Below are 22,272 nucleotides of genomic sequence, written 5' to 3' on the forward strand. Positions count from 1 at the left end.
CGGGACACTTCACACTGGTGTCGTCATCCTCCCAGTCCTGTGTGGGCGGGGCCCTCAGCACTTACGCAGGGAGAGGGGCCAGGAGCGTTTAGTCACTTTTGGGGGTCTCCTGGGGACAGGCGAGCAGTTCAGAATGCCAGTATTTGGGAAAGGCTTTTTTAAACCGCTTGGCTCTTTTTTATGTTTGTAATGTCTAGCAATTAGATACCCCTGGTCTCTAGGGAGAGCTTTCCGTCTACCTCCCCCCTACCTCTAGGGAGGACAAAAACCGTCGAACCAGAACTTCTCCTTTGGAGGAATATTTTGAGAAGTTTGCCTCCTATTATGGGTTGAATTGTGTCCCATGAAAATTCATATGTTGAAGTCCTAACTCCAAGTATCTCAGAATGTGACCTTATTTGGAAATTGGGCCATTGGAGATGTAATTAGCTAAGTTATGAGGTGGGCCCCTGATCCAATATGATTGGTGCCCTTATAAAAAGGGGAAATTTGGACACAGACATGCATATCGGGAGAACACCATGTGAAGATGAAGGCAGAGATTGGGGTGATGCTTCTACAAGCCAAGGTACATCAAGAATGCCAGCAAACTACCAGAAACTAAAAGAGAAGCACGGAACAGATTTTTCTTCACACCCCGCAGAAGGAACTAACCCTGTCAAAACCTTGATCTCAGACTTCTGTCCTCAGAACTGTGGGACAATAAATTTCTGTTGTAGAAGCCACACAGTTTGTGGTCCTGTGTTAGGGCAGCCCTAGTAAACGAGTACCCCTCCCTAACTAGCTTCTTCCTGAAGAACACTTTTTCTCCCTTATGGCACAAGTCCCAGAGCCCTGCTCTCATTGCAGAAATGAAGGGGTTCCGAGACTGTGGACGACCCCTCACTGCAGCAGTGACAGAACCAGGTCTAGCACCCAGGTCCGCCTTCTATGCCACAAAGACTTCACTTTGAGTCAGAGTGTCCAGTATCAAGAAGGCCCCTGCCTGGTCAGCATGAGAAGCCCCACTCTCCATAGCCTGAAGGCTAGTGGTTCTCATAGGTAATAATATAAATTGAGGACCCTGGGGTTGTAATGTGCTCACATGTCTCAATGAACTTTTCAGCTGGAGCCACAAAAGATGCCACACCAAGTCTTTAGCTGTCTCTCCCTTGCCACCTGCCCTTGGGTAGAAGCTGAATGACAAAATGGCCTGAAGCAGGCTAAGGGAGGAGAGGAGGGGCAGATAAGGGTCCAGGTGACGAGAGGGATGTGAATCCTGAGGCCCCAGCTGGCCCTGTTGTGCCTGGGCTGTGCCTTTGCCTTTAGCTGGGGCACCCCCTGAAACAGGCCAGGTCTAAGGGAAAGGGTGCGGTCCTGCCCTACAGAGGTCCTGGGGGATGGGGGTGGGGGGAGGGAAAGCTTCCCTTCCTTCTAGGCTTTCCTCCTGGGTACCCAGTGGCTTTCAAGGAGAAAGGCTGTGCTCTTGAGTGTGAATTTTCTGAAGCTTTGCCAGGCCATCGAGGCACTCCCTTTTTCCTGGAGACACATGCACCCACCGTACACTGCAAGCAGCACGCCAGCCATAGGGGTGGGGCAGGCAGTGGGGGACCAGCAGAGGCCAGGATGAAGGGAGCACACACTCAAGGACACAGGATCCTACCCTCTGCCCCATCTTTCCCGGCAAACCTGGGGGCCCCGGCTTCCCTGTTGCTCCTGGGTCTCCCTTTGGGGTAAGAAGAGAAAGTCACTGATAAGAGGATGGGGTATGGGTGGTGAGGGATACGAGGGGCAGTAATCATAGACCAGTGTTTCCAGAATACTTGCCTCGTAAGACGCTCCTCTTAAAAAAAGAATGCCCTGGTCAGAAAGTTTGAAAATGCTGCACAGGACCCTGCATTTTTTTTTTTTTTAGAGTTTCCCAATTTATATTTAGCATAGTAAAGGCTCTGAGAAGGCCTGCAGTAAAGACACCTGCGTAATAGTTTTAACCCTGCATTTCTCAAACGCATTTGACCATGGAAACTTTTTCTCATGTTACATCTCTTATTGTCCTGGATGAGAGAGACAGAGCCCTGTGGGTGCAGGGGGCAACAGTCACCACTGGAGCTGGTGTGAATGCAAACCAGACCGCTGCCCAGGCCAGGATCCAGGGAAGGGGGAGGCATCTGCAGAGCATTCCTGAGGAGCAAGCCCCTCCCGGCAGGCTCTCCTCTGCTCAGTCAGGTCCCCAGCCCCAGGCTAGCCTTCGGGGGGGACCAGGAGCAAAACAACAGCAGTCCCTCCCACCTCCACCCTACGCCTGATGCTCGGTGCAGCCCAGAACGTTGTCTCTGTATCAGTACCTTGGCTCCTGGGATCCCAGGCTCACCCTGTGTGGGAAAAAAACAAGACTCAGGCAAAGAAACGAGAGTGAGTGAATGCAGGAGCAGAGGAGTGAAGGCATCTGAGGGTAGGGGAAGCGTCTGGCCAGCCCAGGGCTTTCCTCTGCCTAGGACTCGGGCCCCTCCTGGACTGTCCCTTATTCTTCCCCCAGGTGAGAGGGGTGGCAGGTGTGAGGCAGCCCAGGAGGAGGGAGAGGAAGGAAGGGGCATTTGCTTCGGACACGGTGTCCCTGTAAGTGACCTGCTGGGAGATCCACATCGAGCATTTGTGCTTCCGGGGTGTCCCCGCCCATCTGCTGAATTTTGGAGTGTGAAGGAAAGTGCTAGTTTCCTTTCACATTGGCAGGCTGGCAAGACCTTTAGTTGAGGCTGGTAAACCTTTGCCACTTACTTGCAAGGCTTAGTTAAACATCTGTTGTTCAATCTGTGCATCTGGCATAAACGTTGCTTTAAGAGAAGTGGTTCTGAATCCTGTCTGCTCCCTCCTTGGTCCAGTGGCCACCCAATGAGCCCCTGAAGCCCAACTCTCTCCTCTCTCCATCCCTCCCATCCTGCCCCTCAGGTGTTGAGTTACAGGGTCCACTGACCTTCATCCCGGCCACAGCGATTCCAGGAGCCCCCTGGCAGAGAGAAGGAAAGGCATGGGGGTTTTCTCACCCAGCGGGAAGCACAGAGGAGGTGGCCAGCCTCCTCTCCCAGCCTCTTCTTGGAGAGATGCGAGATGTGGAGGTTTCTGCCTGCCCCCAGGCCCACAGGGAAGGGGGTTGCTGAGCTTGGCACAGAGGGAGTGGGCCCGAGGAAGAGGCTCTGCACAGCTCAGCTGGGCTCCCTGGGCTTCCCACCCACCTGCTCAGCCCCTAGACCCTCCTGGGGGACTCACAGGGCACTGTGTCAGGCAGCCCATGGCTGGGCTAGACAGGGGCATCCCTGGGTGGAATGCGGGGAGGGCTTCTTGGGACAGGAAGGGAGGAGGAGGGGATGGAGGAGAAAGGGGAGAAAGGGAGAGCCACAGGGAAGGGGGACAACAGTAGATGGCTGAGTTCACCAAGCTCATGGACCCTGAGGGTGCCCGTGGGACTCTCCTCAAGGGAGCTCTCTGGCCCTAAGCCCTGATGGACTGGGGAGCGTCTGGGAGTGAACCCCATTTCCTTATCAGCCCAAGACCACCAACTTTGAGGTAAATAGGCTGCCAAGCACACCACTTAGTAAATTCCAAGTGAAGGTGATTTTCCCACATGGGTCTCAGAACTGCAGCCAGAGCTGGGGGTACCTGAGAGGACTTTTATGACCCACAGATGCCCACAAGGAGGCCTGGCCATGTCGGGAGGGCACTGCTGAGTGACGGCACATGGGCCAAAAAGGAGCACCCCTGCCTGGAAGACACGCCAGGCAGCAAAGGGGAGAGGACGGGAAGAAATGTGCACCCCGGCTCCTGTCTTTACAGCAAGACAGGATGCAGGAAGGAGGAGGAGCTGGGAGCGAGGGCTGGGGCTGGGGGAGTTGCCTGGGGGTGGCGTACCTTTGCTCCGTGTTTGCCCGGCATCCCTGGCATGCCCCGTTCTCCCTGAAGGAAGAAACAAGAGAAACAGTGAGAAGAGGACCAGACTCAGGGCCCAAGGTCTTGGCCCTGGAAGCATGGCCTGCAAGGATGTCAGTGAGAGTGGTTGCTGTGGAAGCTTGGGATGACCGTCGAGCCCATGAGGAGCTTTGAGGCCCCCACCATTGCCGGCAGCCACGGTGGGCCACTCTCCTCAGCAAGGTGGACCTGCACAAGGTCCCAAGTCACAGACCACAGAGCAGGAAAGAGCCCCAGAGAGAGGCCCACCAGGAGCCTGCATCCAGGGAGGGGGAAAGCGGACTTGCACAAGGTTTCCTGCCTGACAGGGGCCTGGGCTAGGGCCGTGGGCCTGAGCCGCCCACTTGGCCACTTGCCTACTGCATACCTTCCCTCCCGCCCTGGCCTGCTGCCTCCTGCCCATTTTCACTCTGCACGTTTGCATGGGTGGTACTGCTGGCTGAGCCAGACGGGGCTCCGGCCTCTCCTCTTCCCTGGGGTCCTTTTCCTTCCAGGTTCCTTGGGTCTAACTCTTCCCGAGGACATGAGGGCTTTGGCCCCAGGTCGGGGAGGGTCCACCTGCGCTTTGGGCGGTGGGGGACTGTGGATGGAGGCAGGGCGTGGCCCGGAGCCCCCGAGCCCACCCACTTCTCTGCATTCCTGGCCCTGCCTGGCCAGAGGCACCAGTCACGGGGCTGCTTCTCCAGGATATCACGCTTGGGCTTTGCTCTACCATCTCGGCAGTGTCCTGTCTTTTTGTGCAACCTCTTTACTTCCTGGTGAAAATGCCAAATCTAAGGGGAGGAGTGAGCTCAGGAAGAACAGGGAGTGTCCTGCCCTCCTTGGAAGGACACACCAGGAGGAGATGAGGCTGGAGGTGACAGCCAGCAACAACTGGGGGCCGAGAGTAGGTGAGCCAAGACTTACCTGTTGTGTCAGAGAGGGAGGGGTGCAGGGGAGGAAGGAGGCCTTTGTCTCCACGAGTGGAACCCCAAAAGAAGTCCCAGTGTAAGCCCCAGCCAGGGCTCAGGACGCTGTGCAGCATGCGTGGTAGCAGCTCAGACCCTGTGGCCTGGAGGCCACGCTGCATATCCCACAGGCAGAGGGGGAACATGGCCCCACCTGGCCTCCATCTTTTCAGCTGACTTCATCCCTTCCCTGACATCTTACAGGAAGCCCTGGCCCACCCTTCTCCTTGCAGAGGCTGGAGCTACTTCCAACCTTTCCCCTCCATGACTGGGCCTCCACGCTGGCATCCAGAAAAGCGTCCAACACACAGACTGGACAGTAACACTCCTGTACTTTGAAACTGCCACCGCCCGGCACTGACTGTGGAAAAGGGGCCAGGCTCCTGAGCATGGCATTCCACCCCTGCTCCTTCCCGGCCTCATCGCCTCACATCCCGACACCTACACTGTTTCTCTGAAAACATCACCCGTTTTCAGAATTCTCTGCCTTTCTGCTATTTCCTCTGCTCAAAACCTTATTCATCTTTGGGGTGCTGGTCAAATGCCATCTCCTCTTGAAGCTTTTTGCTCTGCCCCATAGCCCAGTGCTGGTTCCTCAGTGCAGCGGGAACCACTGTGTGTATGTAACCTGCATACACAAATCATGTCTGCTGGGGATGGCTTCACCTCCATCCTCTTTGGGCCAAGTCTCTGAATTCTGCAAAAGGCCCAGAAACTTTAGCTCCAAATGCAGGAGCCCTCCCTCACCTGACCCCACCAGGACCCCTGAGCCACAGGCAGAGGTGGTGGAGCTGGACTCAGAAGTGACCACAGCAGACAAGCTGGTGCCCCAGGTCTGCCCCAGGCACTAAATTCTGGTAAATCCCTCTTGTGGGAAAGAGTGGAGAAAGGCACAGTCATTTACTGTGTCTGTTATGTGTCTAGCACTGAGTTAAGCCTTTACATCCTTCTTCTATTCAATCTTTAAGAATTCCCTCTAATCAATGAGGGAGTGGATGTTATTCCTGTTTCACAGGTGAGCAAACTGTGCCTCTGGAAGGCCAGGTATGATTGCCAATGTCACACAGAGCAGGGATTTGGACACAGGTCTTTTGTCTGCCAAGTGCAGGTACCCATTTCTCTCGGCCAACCCCAAGCATCAGATGGACTGGTGTTCCGTCGCTTCCGTTAAACACCCTCTGCAGGCCAAAAGCAGGACAAAGCCTTCTCTTCTGGATGGCCCTCAGGTCTGTGCCCCATAGGGGTGAAAAGTCAGTGCCCAGACCAGGGCTGTGTCTTTAACCACAGGCACCAGGGAAAAGAGCTGAGCCGGTGCCGGCCTGTGAGCACAGTTCTGCTCTACGGCCAGCAGAGGGCGCCACAGGACGTCATCAGAAGTCTGGCAACAGTGGCTGTAGAGCGCCAGCCGAGGGCCCCATCACTCTTTCCTTTGGAGGACCCCTGCTCACATTCCAAACAACCCAACTGGGTTGACTCAGCCCCTAGGACACCAGGCAGAGTTCCCTGGGGTGGGGGCGTACAGGTGGGAGGTCAGCTTGGGCGTCCCTGACTATTCAAGGACCTCCTGTTTGCCCCATTCTTCCTCTTCCCATCTTTCCCTCAGCTTTCCCCCAATACATCTGCCCTCACCTTCCCACCTCCAAAGAGGGAGCTGGGCGGGGAGTCAGGAAAGGCTGTCTGTGTGACCCTGCATAAGTCACTTTCTCTGGGTCTGCAAAGTGGGATTGGACTAGCCGCTTCCTACCCACCCCTGCTCCTGAGAGGCCAAAGCTGAGGAGCTGACACCGGGTGTGTTGGCAGTTCCAGAACAAGGCTCCGTGGGGGAGGGAACGTTAGCTCTGGGTAAAACTGCGGCTCTACGAGGGGCTCAGTGGGTCTCCTCCTGCTCCGGAGGACAGCCTGGGATGCCTCAGCAGGGGAGGAGGCTGGGGTCCACCCACGCTCGCTCTCCAATCTCCCCGTGAGCTGTGCAGAGCAGAACCCTGAGAGTGAGGGTTTCCGGGCTAATCGGGGCTGTCTTCAGCCCATGTTGGTTTGTATATAAAGATACAACCGCACACTCTGGGGAAATCTGGGCCCCTTGGAGCCTCGAAGGAGGCAAGCCTCCTCGTTAGGGTGGCTGACCTTTGCCCCTTCCCTCCCCTCTGGGTCAAGTCTCTTAATTCTCTAGGTGACCCAGGCTCCCTTGATCCCCATCTCGGGGCCTCCCTCACTTCCCACCCCTCTGCTGGGCAGGAAGCAAGGGTGGCCCCGGCTGACCCCACCCTGCGGGCTCATTCCACTCTCATCAGTCTCCTTCTCCAGGGCTTGTCTCCAGGGGCTTGCCCCAGCCTGACCTCTGAACCAGCGGCTGGGCTCATTCTGCACCAGAAAACATTGATTCTGGACGGTGGGAGAGGTGAGAGCGGGCTGAGAGTCATGATCAAGGACTCCAAGGTGGCTGAGGGCAGGGCATTCGTTTGCAGGGGTGGTGGGACTGGGGATGGGGAGCATTTCCGGGGCCATTGCTAAAGGGAGGACATTGACACAGCGTGTGCACAGAGCTTTTCCTCGTGGCATGGCTTCGCGAGAGCACATCTAGAGGCTCCTTCTTTCCCGTTTCACTTCGTAAAAGTTATTTGGCTTAAAAGGTTTACGTTTGGAATTGTCCTAAATTTAGATCCACTAACTCACTAACGTCTTAGTTGGGGAGGGAGCGCTCATAGTCTGCCAAAATGCGAGGGCCCCAATTTATCTCCTGTACCTCCTGTCCTCCCAGCAGGGAGCTCGGCCACCGGATCCGGGCCATCCAGAAGCTGGGAAAGTGGGCGCTCCAAGCATTACAAAGGGTCTTGCCCCAGATGCACGGAGCATGGGCAGTGGTCGCTGCTGTGGAACCCGGCCTGCGACCCCCAGGCCAGCCCTGCCCTGCCTACCACCTGGGAGACTGGCTCTTTAACCTTGGTGCCAAGAACCAAGGACGCTGGCTGGCTGGCCTGGAAGGGGTGGACTCCAGTCTTTGTGGCCAAGAAAGTGCTGGGGTGAGCACAGGTGGCTGCCCTGAATGACCTTGAAGGCCATCCAAGCCCCCACTTTTACGACGCCACTGACTCCAGCTGCCCCTGCGCAGAGTTCGCACCAGCATCAATAGGTTCTCTATTCTGGTCCCGCTTCCAGGTGGGAGGACCCATCCTTTACCCAGATGACAGGATGGAAGCGAGCTCCTTGGAGCACAAACCGGTCGTGCTCTGCTCTCTTAATTGGTGATTTACCGTTTGTTGAACAAGCGGGGCAGGGACTTGGCAAGAAGACATAGTCTCGAAAGAGGTGGGGGGCTTCCAGGTCAGCTCCCCAGCTGAGCAAAGGTCAGGCCAGAGAAGCAGGGGGAGACACGCAGACCTCCCTAACGTGAGGCTCCCGCTGCGGCCCAGCTGCGGGTGAGGAGGGCCCTGGGCCCGAGCAGCTCCGCAGGGACTCTTTGTTCTCTGCAGGGGAGAAGTGTGGGGAGTGGAGGGCTGGGGGGAGGCCAGCAGGTGACTCAGGCCTTAAGTCTGGACCAGGGCCCTTTCCTGGGTTGGAAAAGCTGGGCAAGGAGGGCTAATGTCTTTCTCTTCCCTAAAGAGTTCCCAGGACTCCCTTCTGGGAGAAAGGCAGCTCGGCTCCCTCTTCTCTGCCCTAGCCAGCTCCAGACTGGAGAGGCCTGGGACCACGGAAACGCCAGGTCCTCTGGTAATTAGGGCCGGCAGGAAGTGATCCGGGGAATTACCGGGGTCAGGCACCCCATCGAAGGCCAGGGCTTTGGAAGGGCGGCCGGCTTGTAATCTCGATTTGAGATCAGTTGATTTTGTAGTTAGTTCCAAAAAGAAAAGTCAGCTCTAATTAATCTGGGGACTTTGGAGTGCAGGAGAAACAGGGCCCAGAGAGCACAGGCTGGGGGCTGGAGTCTGGCGGAGCGGGAGTCCCATCAGCCCCCACGAGGCCTCAGATCTGGGGCCCGTGTCTCAGCTCCCTGATCTGCTTTAATTGAAATGGTCTGGATGCCCCCGCTGGGAATTCATGGCTCTGAAAGCAAGCGCTGTCCCTGCTCCAGAAGGCTCCTGCGTGTACGGTTTCCATCTGCATGGAGTGCTCTGATGCACGTGAGTGTGGCAGGGAGCCTGGGGTGCAGGGAGGTTTCAGGAGGTTTCTCCACTGGGGTGCAGGGCTGAGACAGCTGCCTTCTCCTGGCTTTACTGGAGGTCCTGGGACCATGCCAGCTCCCTGGGGAAGCATTCGGGTGGAATCAGTGCCAATGGGCAAAGCACTCCCCTTCCTCGGTTCTTTGACTAAAACACACCAAGTACCCCAAGTTCTCTGCCTTAGATGCTCCAGGTCCTGCTCATAGAGAGCCTGGGCGGCTCGGAGGAGGGCCTGAATCCAGCCACAACCTTCTCACAAGAAGGAAAACAGCCCAACTCCCTCTTTCTTTCCTTCTAGTAGAGGAAGTGGGGGTCTGGGAGGGGAGGTGTTTGGAAATCATGGGTCCCCCAGGTTCATAAGACCCAGGTAGTAAAGTCATTTAGAACAAGGCTTTGGGGCCAGACAGATCTGACCTCACTGCTTTGTAGTTGTGGCCCTTTGGGGATTCACCTCTGTGAACCTTGGTTTGCTCATCTGTAAATTGGGGTTAAGAATAAAACCTCCCTCACAGGGTGGTTATAAGGATCCAATGAGATGAGGCAAGCCAAGTGCCCCATACAGCTTGGCACGAAGAGGCCCAGTAAGGTAGATATAATAATACGAGTTATCATTCGACAGAAGCGTGTCCACCCACGTGACGCCTTGCTCTGACTAGCAGGTCAGAATGATCCTGCCCTTTTGCAGAAGGATTGAGGAGGGGTGAGGAGGTGGGCGGGGTGGGCGTGCTTCTGCTCCTCACACCCTTGCTCCAGTGCCCTAGCCAGCCGACCATAGGGCCCATCGGATCTCCTCCCCGGGACTCCCTGTTTCTGGGGAGCCCCGCAGCCTCCAGGGGGAGCACCTGCAGTTACAGGCTGAGTGAGCACGGGGCTCTCGCAACCTGCCTCCTCTGGTCTGAAGACGCACAGCCTGCAGCCTGCAGGAGAGCTCTGGTCCTTCATGCAACCCCCAAGGCTTAACACCCAGACCACCACATGCGTCAAACTCACCCCCCACTGCCAAGACGGGCGGACCAGCTCTGATGTGCTTAGATATAAGCTCTCACCAGGTTTTGTGATCCACACACAGTCTGACAATACTCGTAGATCCTCTTGAAAGAGAGCCAAGGTTGTAATGTTTTAAACACACTTTGCGTCTTGCAACATATTTAAAGTAGATTGGCGTCATAAATTTGGATCAAATAGGTACCACATGGGCACACAACAATACTCACAGTGTCCAGGCTGCGGGGCTGGGGCAGCACAGGGCCCGCGGGCGACCCTGGGCTGTGATCTCAAGGAGCTGGTGGAGATGCTGCCCTGCTGGCCTGGCTGGCCTTTGAGAGGATGCCAGGCTGGGACCAGCTGCCAGGGTGGTGGTGGTGGTGGTGGTGGATGGAACTAATCATCAGCAAACCTCACAGGATGAGAAACGTCTTTGCTGAGAGTTAAATTCCACCCCTTACTGAAAGAAGGGCCCCGTGTGTGTGTCAAGTTGCCGGGACAGAGCAATAGAAGCAGATGTGGAGGGTCCATCAGTTACCCTGCGGGTCCCCTCGTGCCCTGAATGCAAGGGGCGTCTTGGGGCCTCTGTCCCAGCTTGGTGTCCCCACCCACCAGTATGGAGTGGTGGGTGGGAGCAAACTCATTTTCTCAGCATCCGTGCCCAAGCTGCCCTTCGTGTTGGTACCTCCTCCCCAGGCCTCAATCCAGGCAGAGAGCAGAGGGCGAGGAGGAGAGAGAAAAAGAGATCTGATGGACGCCCCAGAAAAGAGCCTGGGGGCTAACCCTCCACATCCCAGAGAAACCACAGGGGAGGGTGGTCTGTGCACAGATGGCTTAGCCTGGGGTGAGACCCCCTGAGCAGACATTCACTTCTGCACCGGAGCGAGACGACTGGCTTCCGGGTTCGGACTCATGAGACCTAGCTTCCAATTCCAGCATGACTGTTCACCAGCTGTGCAACCTTGGGCAAAGTATTAACCTCTCTGAGCTTCTCATCTAGACAGTGGGAATAATGCGCTCAAACTACTGGGCCACGGTGAGGATGAGTCAGAGAGGGAGTGAATGGACTTTGGCTAAACCAGAGATGTGAAGTATTGCTGCCCTTGTCCTTGGGCACCAGACTCTTCATCTCAGAATTCTGACAGGAAGCAAACTGCTGCCTGGTCATGGTGATCACTGGGGCTGGGGCAGTGGGACGGGCACTCATAGCCTCCTGAGTATTGCCTGACCTTGAGGAATGACCCCCAAGTCCTTGGGGGCAGACTCTTTGCTGCTGGCCATCGGTCTCCAGTGCACGCCCTTTGGCCTCTGTTGGACTAGGAGGCTGTGGCTTCGGGGATGACAGGACAAGGGTCCCAGCAGAGTGAGGGCCAGCATAGAGACAAGGGCGCTGAGACCACCCAGTGGCTCCAGGAGCGCCTACTGAAAAGTCTCAAGGACAGGCTGGGAGAAGAGGAGGCAGCAGGAGCCTTCCAGAAACCCAGAGAGGCTAGCAGCCTCACAGCCCCTCTGGATTCCAGGAGAAGAGGCCGTTGTGGAAGGGCAGGGGGTGGTCCAGCAGAGAAAGAAAGAGTGGGGAGCATGAGTTGAGCATGAAGGAGAAGGGCCTTCTCAGTTCCTTGAGAGCCCTAAGAGCACTGATGCTTCTGACAAGCGCTGGATGCGGATGAAGAAAGGCCTGGACTGGAGGGGCCTGATCATCAAGCCAGGGTGGGGTGGCGGGCTGCTCCTCTCTAGCGGGTACGGAGCCAACTCTGTTCTTAGGAAGCTGTAGCTTCCCTGAGCTGGAAGGGATTTTAGTCCAGTCTCCCATCTGATACAGAAGCTTCTCTTAACACATCCCAGACCCATAGTTATCCAGCCTCTCCTTGAATACCTCGGGTGACGGGGAGCTCCCTCCTTCTCAAGGTAGCCACCTGTACTGCTCTACCCTTAGTCATGCACCCTTCCATGCTCGAGCCTTCTCTAGCAGCCCTGAGCCTTTTCTCCCCAGAGCAGGCTTCCCAGGGGTCAGAAGCTGCCCCTCCATCCGCAGGACCATACTAGTTTTCTCTGCAAATTCAGTGCAGCCAGGGCTGAATGATTCCTCCCACGATCTGAGCCCAGAATTGCCAAAATCATGGAACCAGGCCCTCTAGCACCATGACACCCCAGCCCCAAGCTGACGCCTCTCCATCCTCAGGGCAGCAGACCCCCAACCTCCTCCCTGGATGAACTAGACTTCCCGTTGGCAGGAGAGTGCAGACGCCTACCATAGTATGGATGCCAGCTGCGGGCAACCCCTTGATCCCGGGGGAAACTGCCGCCCTGAAGTTTCTTCACAGTTTGAAAGAGCTAGTCTGGTTGCTAATGGGAAAGCCGACGCTGTGCTGCATCAGGAGAGGCAGTAAATGCTGTGAGTCTGTGTGAGTGGGTGGAGGCAAACTCGGGGGCTGTAATTTCCACTTCCTGACACAGTACAAACTTTGCAGTTTATGCAGAACTAATGAAAGATCTCTTGGGTCCTGCCATTTCACCCACCAAGCACCCGTAAAACAATGCGGTGACAGCAGCTGCCCGGTCACAGAGCTACAGGGCGTGTGGAATGTGCTTCTCCAGAGTGATTCTTGCCTTTCCAGAATCCCTCCCCCTCCTTGTCCTGCCTTTCCTTCCTGTCTCTTTTCTTCTCCTGGAAGGCAACAGAGCCTCCCAGCTGGGGCCTGGAGGGCGGGATGGGCTCCTTATGGCAGGTGGCACCCTGTGAAGGACCCGGACCTGGACTTGAATTCCTGCTCTGCCACTTATGACACTTTGGGTGTGCCTCATTTTGCTCATCTGTTAAATAGGAGAAGAATAGTATCAGCCTCCTAAGGTGGTCTTAGGATTAGATATGATGCAAGTCGCATTGAAGGACAGCCTGGTACACAGTAGGCATTTAGTAAGTGGTGCCTAGTATTAAAATGATTTTTATGTTATATAGTTACTGTAATGACCACCTCTGGGCCTCTGCTCAAATTGTTTTCTTGTCTAAAATGCCGTTTCCCTTGAAATTTGCTCCTTGAAGGACCACAGTGGTGGTTTAAAAATGGCCACAAAGGCTTTGCTACCCTTGCACAAGAAGAAGCGGAGGCTGAGTCCCCCAGCCCCACTGACTTGCATGCTTTGGCTGTGTGACTTGCTTTGGCCAACAGGACTTCAGAAAATGTGATGCAAGGGATGTTTTTGAAAAGCACTTGAGCACTGGGACCCACCCGTTTTGAAAGCTGACCTAGGCCTGCCATGCTGTGAGGAAACCTCTCCGCCCTACAGGGGCTGAGAGGCCACGTGGAGGAGAACAGAGGTACCCAGCCCACAGCCAGCGCCAACCCCAGGCATGTGGATGAGGCCATCTTGCCCCCTCCCCACCCAGCCTTTCCACCCAACATCCCATGTGACTGCATCAGTGAGCCCAGAGGAGATGCAGAACTCCCACATGGCCAAGCCACAGAATCCCTAGAAAGAATTAATTGTTTTAAGACAGTGAGTTTGAGATTGTTTGTTACACAGCAATAGATAACCGATACAATTACCCATTCACCAGCATTGAGCTCAGAGGCTGTCCCTTCTCAGAAGACTTCCCAAACTCCTCCCAACCTAGAATTAATCTCCCTGCACGCACACCCCCCCACCCCCATATTGACACAGCACTTTGCAATGGTAGCAGTTAGCACAGTCTGCCTTCACCAGGGTTATTTGTACAGGAATCCTGTCTCTCTGGCCTGTGAGCTGCCGGAGAGCAGGGTTGGGACCCTTTCATATCTCCCACCATGCTCAGAAGCTCTGCCTGGTTCCCATGTACTAGGTCCTCAGGGGGGCCAGTGAGAACCTGGCCTGCCTCTGTGCAGACACAGCCACCCAGGCTGGTGGGGGACACACTCCTGGGTCTGAGGTCCAGCGGGGCCACTGACTTGCCCGAGGCCCTTCCCCTTCTGAGCCTCTTCCTCCCCCAGGTGGAGACATGAACCCCTGTTCAGCCCACCTCAAGGGTTTCGAGGCTCCCGCTGGTATGTGTGCAAAAGTGTGTGTGCACGACCAAGTCCGGACCCTGTGTGCACTGTGGTGAAGCCCCACTTGGGTTGTCACTGGGGGGTGGGGTCTTCCGCTCTCCCCACTCCTTCTTACCTTCCGGCCGTGGTAGCCCTGGATCCCCGGGTCTCCCTGGGGGAACCAAGAGAAGACCATTAGAGGGGTTTTCTTGCCACCCCCTTCATATTACCATCCCCCCTCCTCCCAATGACTCCAAATCCTCTGATCTCCGCCTCCAGCCATCCCTGGAACAATAACAGGGACTGTTCTACTCTTCAGAATGAGTCCTTGCCTTGCAGAGGCAGAGGGAGGTGGGAAAGGTCAGCTCGGCAGGGGCCCAGGACACCTGAGGGTCAGTTTTTGTTCTACCATGGACCCTCTGTGGCACCTGGACAAGTCACTTTTCCCCAGGGCTCTAGCTTCTGCATTTGTGAAGTGGTTGGCTGGGATCAGTGCTTTGCTACTTCTCATCCCTAGAGCCGCAGGGACTCCAGCTTCAAAGGGAGGTTCTGTTTGACATCGTGGGCTTCCAGATAAGGTTTCCAAAGAAACCGGATGACCCTGAAGGTCCTTTCCAGTTCTGGCCCCTTATGAAATGCTGTTTTACTGGGATGTTGTGACAGCGTCCTGGGCATCAACTTTGAGTTTCCAACTAGACCATAGCCTCCTTGGAGGGCAGGGCCGCATCTTCCATACCAGCCATAGCACTTGCTTGGCCTGAGCCCACAAAAATGCAATCCTGGTGGGACCCAATCAATTCCCGAGTGGCGTTTTGGAAATGAGCCACTCGTGATCCTTCTCTCAGCTGAGATCCCTCTCAGCTCCCTTCAATGCTGCCTCCCCCTCCCTCCTGCAGGGAACTCTCCCGCCCATTTGATGCATCACCCAGAGGGCCCTCACCTTTGGTCCAGGAGGCCCAGGTAAGCCCTGAGGAAGCAAGAAAAAAGGTGAGTGGAGATGGATTCCTCTGGCAAATGGTGGGGGCTCGTCACATTTCCAGTGGAGGCTGTAATGGGTTCTGGACGTGTTGAAGAACAGATCCAGAGGGTCCTGGAAGGGTATCTGAAACCTGCTGAGGGCGCGTGGGGACAACAGGCTCATGTCCCTCTTTGGAGCCACATGGGCGCCGTGGGCATCTCCGCTGCGCTCGCCCACTGGAAAGTAGGTCAGTGGCATCATGTGAAATTGGCAGTGTGGTTTGGTCCAGATTCCCACCCACCCACCTCCTAATTGGAACCGCTCCCTGGAAAGCCGACCTTGCCCAGCAGAGCCTGGGTTTTGCCTCTGGCCCTGCCAGCCTGCGGGGGAGCCCTCTGTCTCCTTCCCCCACCCCTGGGGCACAGTGGGCACAGCAGCCAGCGCGGGGGAGGTGGCAGGGGCCCCGCGGGAGCCCGAGGGAGAAACAAGGGAAGGCGGGCTCCGGCGTGGTCCCGGGCAGGGGTCTGGACTGCAAACACTGGCTGGAGAAAACCATGACGCTCGAGTCTGGCCTCTTTCAGTTGGTTTAAAAACATGCTTTCTGGGGTTTTTTTCTTTATAAACAACCTAACAAAGAAAACCACCTGGCTTGGGTTCAGTGATCGGGAGCCCACTGTGTTTGGGCAAGGGCCGTCAGTAAAGAAGTGAATTTTGAGCCTTGTTTTTTGGTTTTCTTGGCTTGGTTTGTTTGGTTCAATTCCCTAAATTTCACTTCCTTTCAGGTTTTCTGTTTTTGCAGCTAGAAACCCGTGGAAGTGAGACTAACTTCCCTCCCCAGGGTTCTGGGGAGAAATCATGGAAATATTTAAAATTCGTTACGGGGATGAAGCTAAGCAGGAGAGCTGGCTCCCAGCAAGTTAGGTTTTCACTCTGCTGTGCCGCCTTCTGGCCAAGATGGCTACCCTGGTCTGCCAGAGCTGCCGCCCAGCCTAGGGGGACCCTACGCTGAACCTCAGCTTTGGCAGCTGGGTTAGCTGAGGGCCCAGATGTGAAGTCAAGTGACATGGAATGTGGCTGTACTCATCGAGGGCTATTTGGCAGGGACACCCTGACCCAGCAATTCCACCTTTGGGTATCTATCACCGTGAAAGCATCAGAGATGTGCACATTTATGTTCAAGAGTATACAGAAGGGAACTCATTAACTACCTTGTAGATAGACCCAGCAGTCCTAAAATCCACATCACAGGAGACTCCTGACTTAGGAAGGGGCATGGTTTACGATATTAAGGGAAAAAAGTAACAGGATACAAACTGTTATATTATTCAGAACTTCATCAACCTGGAAAACGTTTATGTGCAGATCTAAGGAGAAAAATGGAAAGTACTCGCCACAATGTTAATGATGGGGAACTCTGGAGATGAGAAAGCATGCAATTTAAGACTTTGTCTATGTTCCAAATTTTTCACAATGAATGTATGATGCCTTTGTCATAAGAGAGAAAAACACTTTTTAAAAAAAAGCCACGTGGAAAAAACATTATCAAATAGACTATGTCCTTAACCCCTGTCCCTCCAATAACTGCTGACGTTAGTCTTAGCTCTGGGTGGAGAACGCATTTTCTCCAAAGAAGTCCAAGGGCCTGCTAAGTTATTCTGCCCTGGTGCTTTCTTGCACTAAATTGGGCTGCGAAAGAGTCGGGGCTTGGCCAGGGCTTACAAACAGATGACTGGTGGACACTGGGACTGACCTATTGCCTGAGTGTGGTCTTGCCTGGAGGGGTGGCTGTTGGCCCGCCTGGGCCCTCCCGGCAGTGGTCCAATCCCCAGGCTCGATGCAGGGCCCTCCTGGCCGACCACACGTGTAACTTGGCTGGAAGGTGGCCCAGGAGTGGAAGCCCACACACACCAGCAAAAGCATGTCTGTTAGGGGTGCCAGGCAGTCGGATGCCCCCTTGCTACCTCCTTAGAACACACTGTGCCCAACTCAGGTTGTCCTAAGCCCGGGGGTCAGGAGACAGCCATCAGAACGGCCCTGGGAACTTTCTTTGCAAGCTCCTGTCTGCTGAACCTGGGAGGGGGCGCCTGTTCATGGTGTCCTCCCTGGCAGGCAATGACTGGAGTGGAACACATGGTCCCAGGATGTGTGTTCAGAACCAGAGTGTAGCAGCTGAGTGTGACAGCGACAGGCAGCTCCTGCAGCGGCCAGCCACATCCAGCGGCCTCGCCAAGTGTTTCTACCTGCTCAGTGGGCACCCAGGTTCCCATTGGTTATGAAAGGTTGGGAAGCTTCCAGGGAATTCTTGGGACAAATCTCGAAGGAGAGGAAGCAGTGGAGAGCGGGAGAGTTACTTACGGGTGGCCCCATGGGCCCTGGCAGTCCTGGGTGCCCCAGAGGTCCACTCGGTCCAGGAGGGCCTGGTGGCCCTTGGATGCCAGTCTGGCCCTGTTCACCCTGAGGTTCGTGGAAACAAGTGTTAGAGAGAGAGCCCCAGTCTGAGAGCGGTCCCGCCCCAGTGCCATGCACCCGGTGAGGCCCCGCCGTGGGTTCTGGGGGAGGCGGTGGTGGCGTGATGGTGACGGTGCTGTGACTACATGCAGGGGCTGGTGGCAGGGAGGAGACGGCCAAGACATTAGCCCCCAGAGGAAGGGCTTCCAGAGAGGTCTTGCTGCATGAGCTGCTGGTCCCCAGGGCAGAGCTCTGCTGCGGTGGCAGAGGAGCGGGTGACATGTCCCCCGGCCGAACCGAAGGCCTGTTCCCAGGCTGGTCAGATGGCCAGGGTACAGCCCAGGTGGCCGGCAGCCTGGGCATGTCTCGGCCCCTCCCTCTGTGTGGCGAGTCCACCATCGCTGCGCGCTGGCCTCCTAACTATCAAATGAGAGCAGCTGCTCCTTGTTTCCTGTCACTGCTTTTTGCTGTCTTTGATTATCTGGCCCAGAGGATCAACTGAGATCCTTAGGTCAGAGGCCACAGAATTTTGTTCGGCTCACCAAATAACTGGGCAAGAGACTTTATGTAAAAAATTTGGCTTGGTGGCTTCTGATGAAACACTGGGAGCCCTGGCCAGCTAGGCCCACGTTCCTGGGGGGCTGCCATCAACTGGGCTCTCCAGCTGCCTCAGGCCCGCCCCCCATCCTTTCTGCCTGCAGCCTGCTTCTGTCACTAATGTGATTTGTACCTGACCTCAGGGGACAGTTGAGTTTTGAAAGTGTAAAGTGCTTTGTGCCTCTCTGGAGTTGCTATTATTATTCCTTTGCCTTATCCCCCAGCCTTTGTCACCCACCGTGCATGTGCCAGGGTGGACCCAGGGCCCAGGGAGGTAGTGGTGGGATCATGCTCCCTCAGGAGGAGGAGAGAGCCTGGTCCACGTGACCCAGATCTTGGGGCTGAGGGCCAGCTCGAGTCATCCTAGATCTATGCAGACCAATGTCATTATGTTATTTTCTACGTGACCTCTCCAGGGAGGTTCTGGGCTCAGCTCTTGATGGGGGGTCCAGCCCTGCAGACAGACTAAGGCAGAACAGCCTGGCAGGTGTGAGCGCTCCAGGCTGGGATGCAGGGAGACCCAGGCGGCCAGACTCCAGGCCAGCCCACCCTTCTCAGTGTGATCTCAGTAATCCTCTATGACACTGCTGCTTCCCTATATGAAAAAGGGAGCTGACAATGCTTGCTGCAAACTCCATAGAGGAAAACGATGATTACAAATAGGAGTGTACAACCTCACAATGAGAACAAAGATTTTAGCAGCATCTGCTTGAATCATCTCTCAGATGGGACATCCTAGGGCAGATGCCACCAGCAGTGCCACTCTGGGGCCTGGGCTGCAACCTGCCACACCCTCTGAGAAGCCATTTAAGGGCTCAGAGTGTCCATGGTGGAGAAGGCAGGTGCAGAAATGGGTCCCAAGTCCCATTTCACAGAAGAGAAAACTGAGGCTCAGAGAAGTTGAGCTCCCTAACCAAGGTCACAAGAAGAATTTGGGGAGAGCCAGGACCCAAACTCAGAACCCCAGACTATTCCTATTCATTCCAAATAAGCCCCCAGCAAAAACTGCTTGCAGTCCAACTTCCTGCACTTTGGCAAAGACTTCCAACACCGTCTGCTAAGCACATCATATCTCATATAAAGTTTCCTCTTTCAACTAATGTTAGACCCAATGTTTAAGCATCTTATAGAGCCTGTGAAATCAATGTTGGTTTATTGATAGGAAATGGACAAGCCTTTTTATGTCCCACCATGGCTGACAGCATAAAAACCTTATTCTCTAGGCAGAATCTGCAGCAGGCAGGACAGGGGCCCCTATTCTTCTCTCTACTTTGCAAATCAGGTCAGGGCAACACAAAAAGTTCTGGCTTATCCACCTCTTGCTCTTGAAAAGGGAGGCAGCAACATGCCTCGGCCCCTCCTAATTTCTTCGTCTGTGAGGTGGCGATGATGCCACCTCCACTGCCGGGTGGCCCATGTGGGATTACATGAGATAATCCACAGAGAATTCTTACAACAGTGCTTGGGACCCAGCAAGGGCTCAACACATAGCAGCGAATGCAACTAAGGCCAGGAGGTGGCTGCTGGGGCTTGAGGCGAATGGCCACTCTGAGAGCAAGGACTCGGCTCTCCTGAAATGGGGTCTGACACGGGTAGGGGTGGCTGAGGGCGGGGTGGGCCTGGTGCTTCTCTGAGCTGCCAGTGGGCCCCCTGAAGAGCCAGGCTTGGGGTACGTGCTCGGAGCACACGCAGGCTCTCAAGGATTTGGCTGGTGTAACGGGATATGTAGGCTTGGGTAGCACGTGTGTCACGTGTCCCTCTGTATTTTTAGCTGTAAATTGGAGTGATTTTTCAGCCTTGTTCAGTCAGGTGCCTGAACATGCAGGCCCCTGGGCTCCTGGCTCCTGAGTCAGGCCAGATGGTGGCTCCAGGCCCTGCTGTCAGGTTTTCAGAGAGCATCTCGGAGCCCTGCCACTTCCAGCACCCCTGTGGCCTTGGGGGTAACCCCTGACCCCCAGTGTAAGGAAGGCTAGGGGCATGGGTGGCAGCCATGGAATTCCTGGCCTGGCATCAAGCTGCAATGCCTATGCCTGGATCCCCGGGTCTGTGGTCTCTTGTTCTTTGTGATCTGGTCCTATCCCAGCCTCCTTGGCTTAGTTAGGCAGGAAGAAGGAAGCAGTTGCTCACAATGATTACACCTGTCAGTTGTGGGCTACATTTCCTCTGCAAATTCCCTCGCTTCTCAAACTCAGGTTACAAGTGATCAGATGCTAAGCAATCTGCATTTCTAAATATAAAGGGTGTAGGTCCAACTGAGAGAGCTCTGGACGTGGGGTCTGAAGACCTGGCTGCCAGTTCCCGTTCTGCCTCTTGTTGTTTGTGCGACCTTAGGTACAAATTCACCTCTCTGAGCCTCAATTTAATTATAGCACTATGCCAGGAATTATTCCCAGTGCTCTGCATACACAATAACCCTATGCAGTAGGAACCGTTATTATCCTCATTTTACAAATGAGAAAGCTGAGGTGCAGAGAGGCTAAGTAACTTGCCCCAAATCACACAGCTAATAAGAGAAGGAGAATCTGGGTGCTCTGCAATTTATTGGCTGTGTGACCTCAGGCAACTTACTTAATGTCTCTGAGCCTTACTTCCTCATCTGTGAAATAAGGATGATCATGCCTAATTCATACAACCACTGAGAGAATTAAATAAAATGAGGCCTGTAAAATGCATAGCCCAGTGGCCGGAACACAGTGATGGCTGTCGTGAGTAGTAATGGTGGGGTAGTAGTTGTGGCTTCTGGGCCTGGGAGTTGTGTATTTCCACGTCTACGGCATTCGTGAGTCCATTTTTGTCTAAATTAATGTAACGGGAGTGCAGTGAGATTCTCGCTTCACCTATAGCCCCAGCTGGCCCGTCAGGGACCAGAGACTCGCCAGCCCCTGGGAAGTCCCACGTGGTCTGGGAAAGGGAGGTGTCTACCTGGAAGGTCCGCCTTTTAATGACTGGGGGTGGAGCCAGCCGCACTGAATTGAGGAGAGGCAGCAGCTGAGGAGAAAGATGAGTTGGAAGGCCAGAGGGCAAAGGCCAAAGATCGCAGGGGTTCAGGAGGGTTGAAAGTCCACCAGGATGGCAGGGCGGCCAAGAAGGAGGGAGGAGAGGAAGAGAGAAGAGAGATTAGCGAGCGCGAGGCACAGGAGGGAGGGCGTGGACGGGGCACTTGATGCTTGTGGGTGCAGCGCTGAGCTTGCCCTTGGATGGCACCCCATCCCTGGAAGGAGGCGGGTCCTCGGGGTATTGGCCAGAAGTACTCCCCGACTGGGAGAGTGGCACCCCCTGGCCAGACCTGCCCTCCATGGCCAAGCTGGGTCGCAGAGGCCTCCTAACATGCGGCCCAACATTGCACTGCCAGCCCCGCCGGTCCCTGGTCATGGACAGAGGCTGCTGGGCTGAGGGGAGCAGACTCCGAGGCTCTGGCTTGGGAGCCACAGGACCACCCTAAATTGGTACTTGAAACAGGCTGGTGTGTGGCGACCTCTGGGTTCTTTTTTTGGCTAAACGAGAAGGGCTGGTGTCAGCGGATCTGGGGAGGGTGGTCAAGAGCAGAGCCAAGCCCGGATCCCGAGGGTGTGGCCAGTGTGGGCACCAGTTAAGTGCTACTGAGGTCTCACCCTGGAGCTAGTGGGCTTGGAAAATAGACACTGGACAAAGACGTCTCTTGCATGTTCAACCACTTTTTTGGGGGGAGGCAACTTGCAATCATGTTATCTAATGTAATTTTCATTTCTGGAAATTCTTGCTGTTTCCAGTCTCTCAACCCATGGGTGCTGACACTCCACGGCTTTCGGAAGAGGTTAGAACCCATGTGAAAAGAAAGATGGCATATAATCCACCTCTCGTTTTTGAAAGCATTGTGACTCACATGAGGCCACTGGGATGAGCATTAGGAAGCAGGGGCCGCCTGGGCTGAGGATGCACCCAGCTAGGGACCTGGGAGCCCAATCGTGGCCTTTCCAGGTCATTGCTGCCTTCATGGGCGGCCCCATCCCTCCCACTGTGGGGCCTGGAGATGTGCAATGTTGGGCTCTGCATCTAGGGAGCCTCTAGGCAGAGGGGCCTGGAGACCTTCCAGAACCTACAAACCTTCAGGGTAATTATCTGGTTGGAGCGCAGAGCTGCTAGAGACCTGCTTAGGTGCTCCTGGTGTGGGGTAGGGGTGGAGGTGGAGACAGGGCAATGGGGAGAGTGAGTGCCAGGCCCAGACATCAGCTCCCCGTCCCAGGGCACCCCTCCTCCCC

The 22,272-nt window shown here is 55.3% G+C and overlaps 1 protein-coding gene across 17 annotated transcripts in view; it reads right to left on the reverse strand.

The window, feature by feature from the left end:
* COL13A1 (collagen type XIII alpha 1 chain) overlaps positions 1-22,272 on the reverse strand; it is a 279,468-nt gene that overhangs the window by 34,685 nt on the left and 222,511 nt on the right. For 13 of the 17 annotated variants that reach the window (XR_005016755.1, XR_005016754.1, XR_005016751.1 and 10 more), the window contains 7 exons: positions 20,957-21,022; positions 17,345-17,443; positions 14,972-14,998; positions 14,168-14,203; positions 3,883-3,927; positions 2,951-2,983; positions 2,325-2,351 (listed from right to left, as the gene is read on the reverse strand). Coding sequence is in view for 4 of the 17 variants with exons in the window: in XM_036827814.1 (XP_036683709.1) it covers positions 2,325-2,351; positions 2,951-2,983; positions 3,883-3,927; positions 14,168-14,203; positions 14,972-14,998; positions 17,345-17,443; positions 20,957-21,022 (333 nt within the window). In the remaining 13 variants the exon portion in view is untranslated. Of the gene's footprint in view, positions 1-2,324; positions 2,352-2,950; positions 2,984-3,882; positions 3,928-14,167; positions 14,204-14,971; positions 14,999-17,344; positions 17,444-20,956; positions 21,023-22,117; positions 22,175-22,272 lie in introns of all 17 variants that reach the window. The other 4 variants (XR_005016753.1, XR_005016746.1, XR_005016744.1 and 1 more) reach the window with 3 other exon arrangements.

This window comes from Balaenoptera musculus, chromosome 16, assembly GCF_009873245.2.
Source record: "Balaenoptera musculus isolate JJ_BM4_2016_0621 chromosome 16, mBalMus1.pri.v3, whole genome shotgun sequence".
Classification (NCBI taxonomy): Eukaryota; Metazoa; Chordata; class Mammalia; order Artiodactyla; family Balaenopteridae; genus Balaenoptera; species Balaenoptera musculus.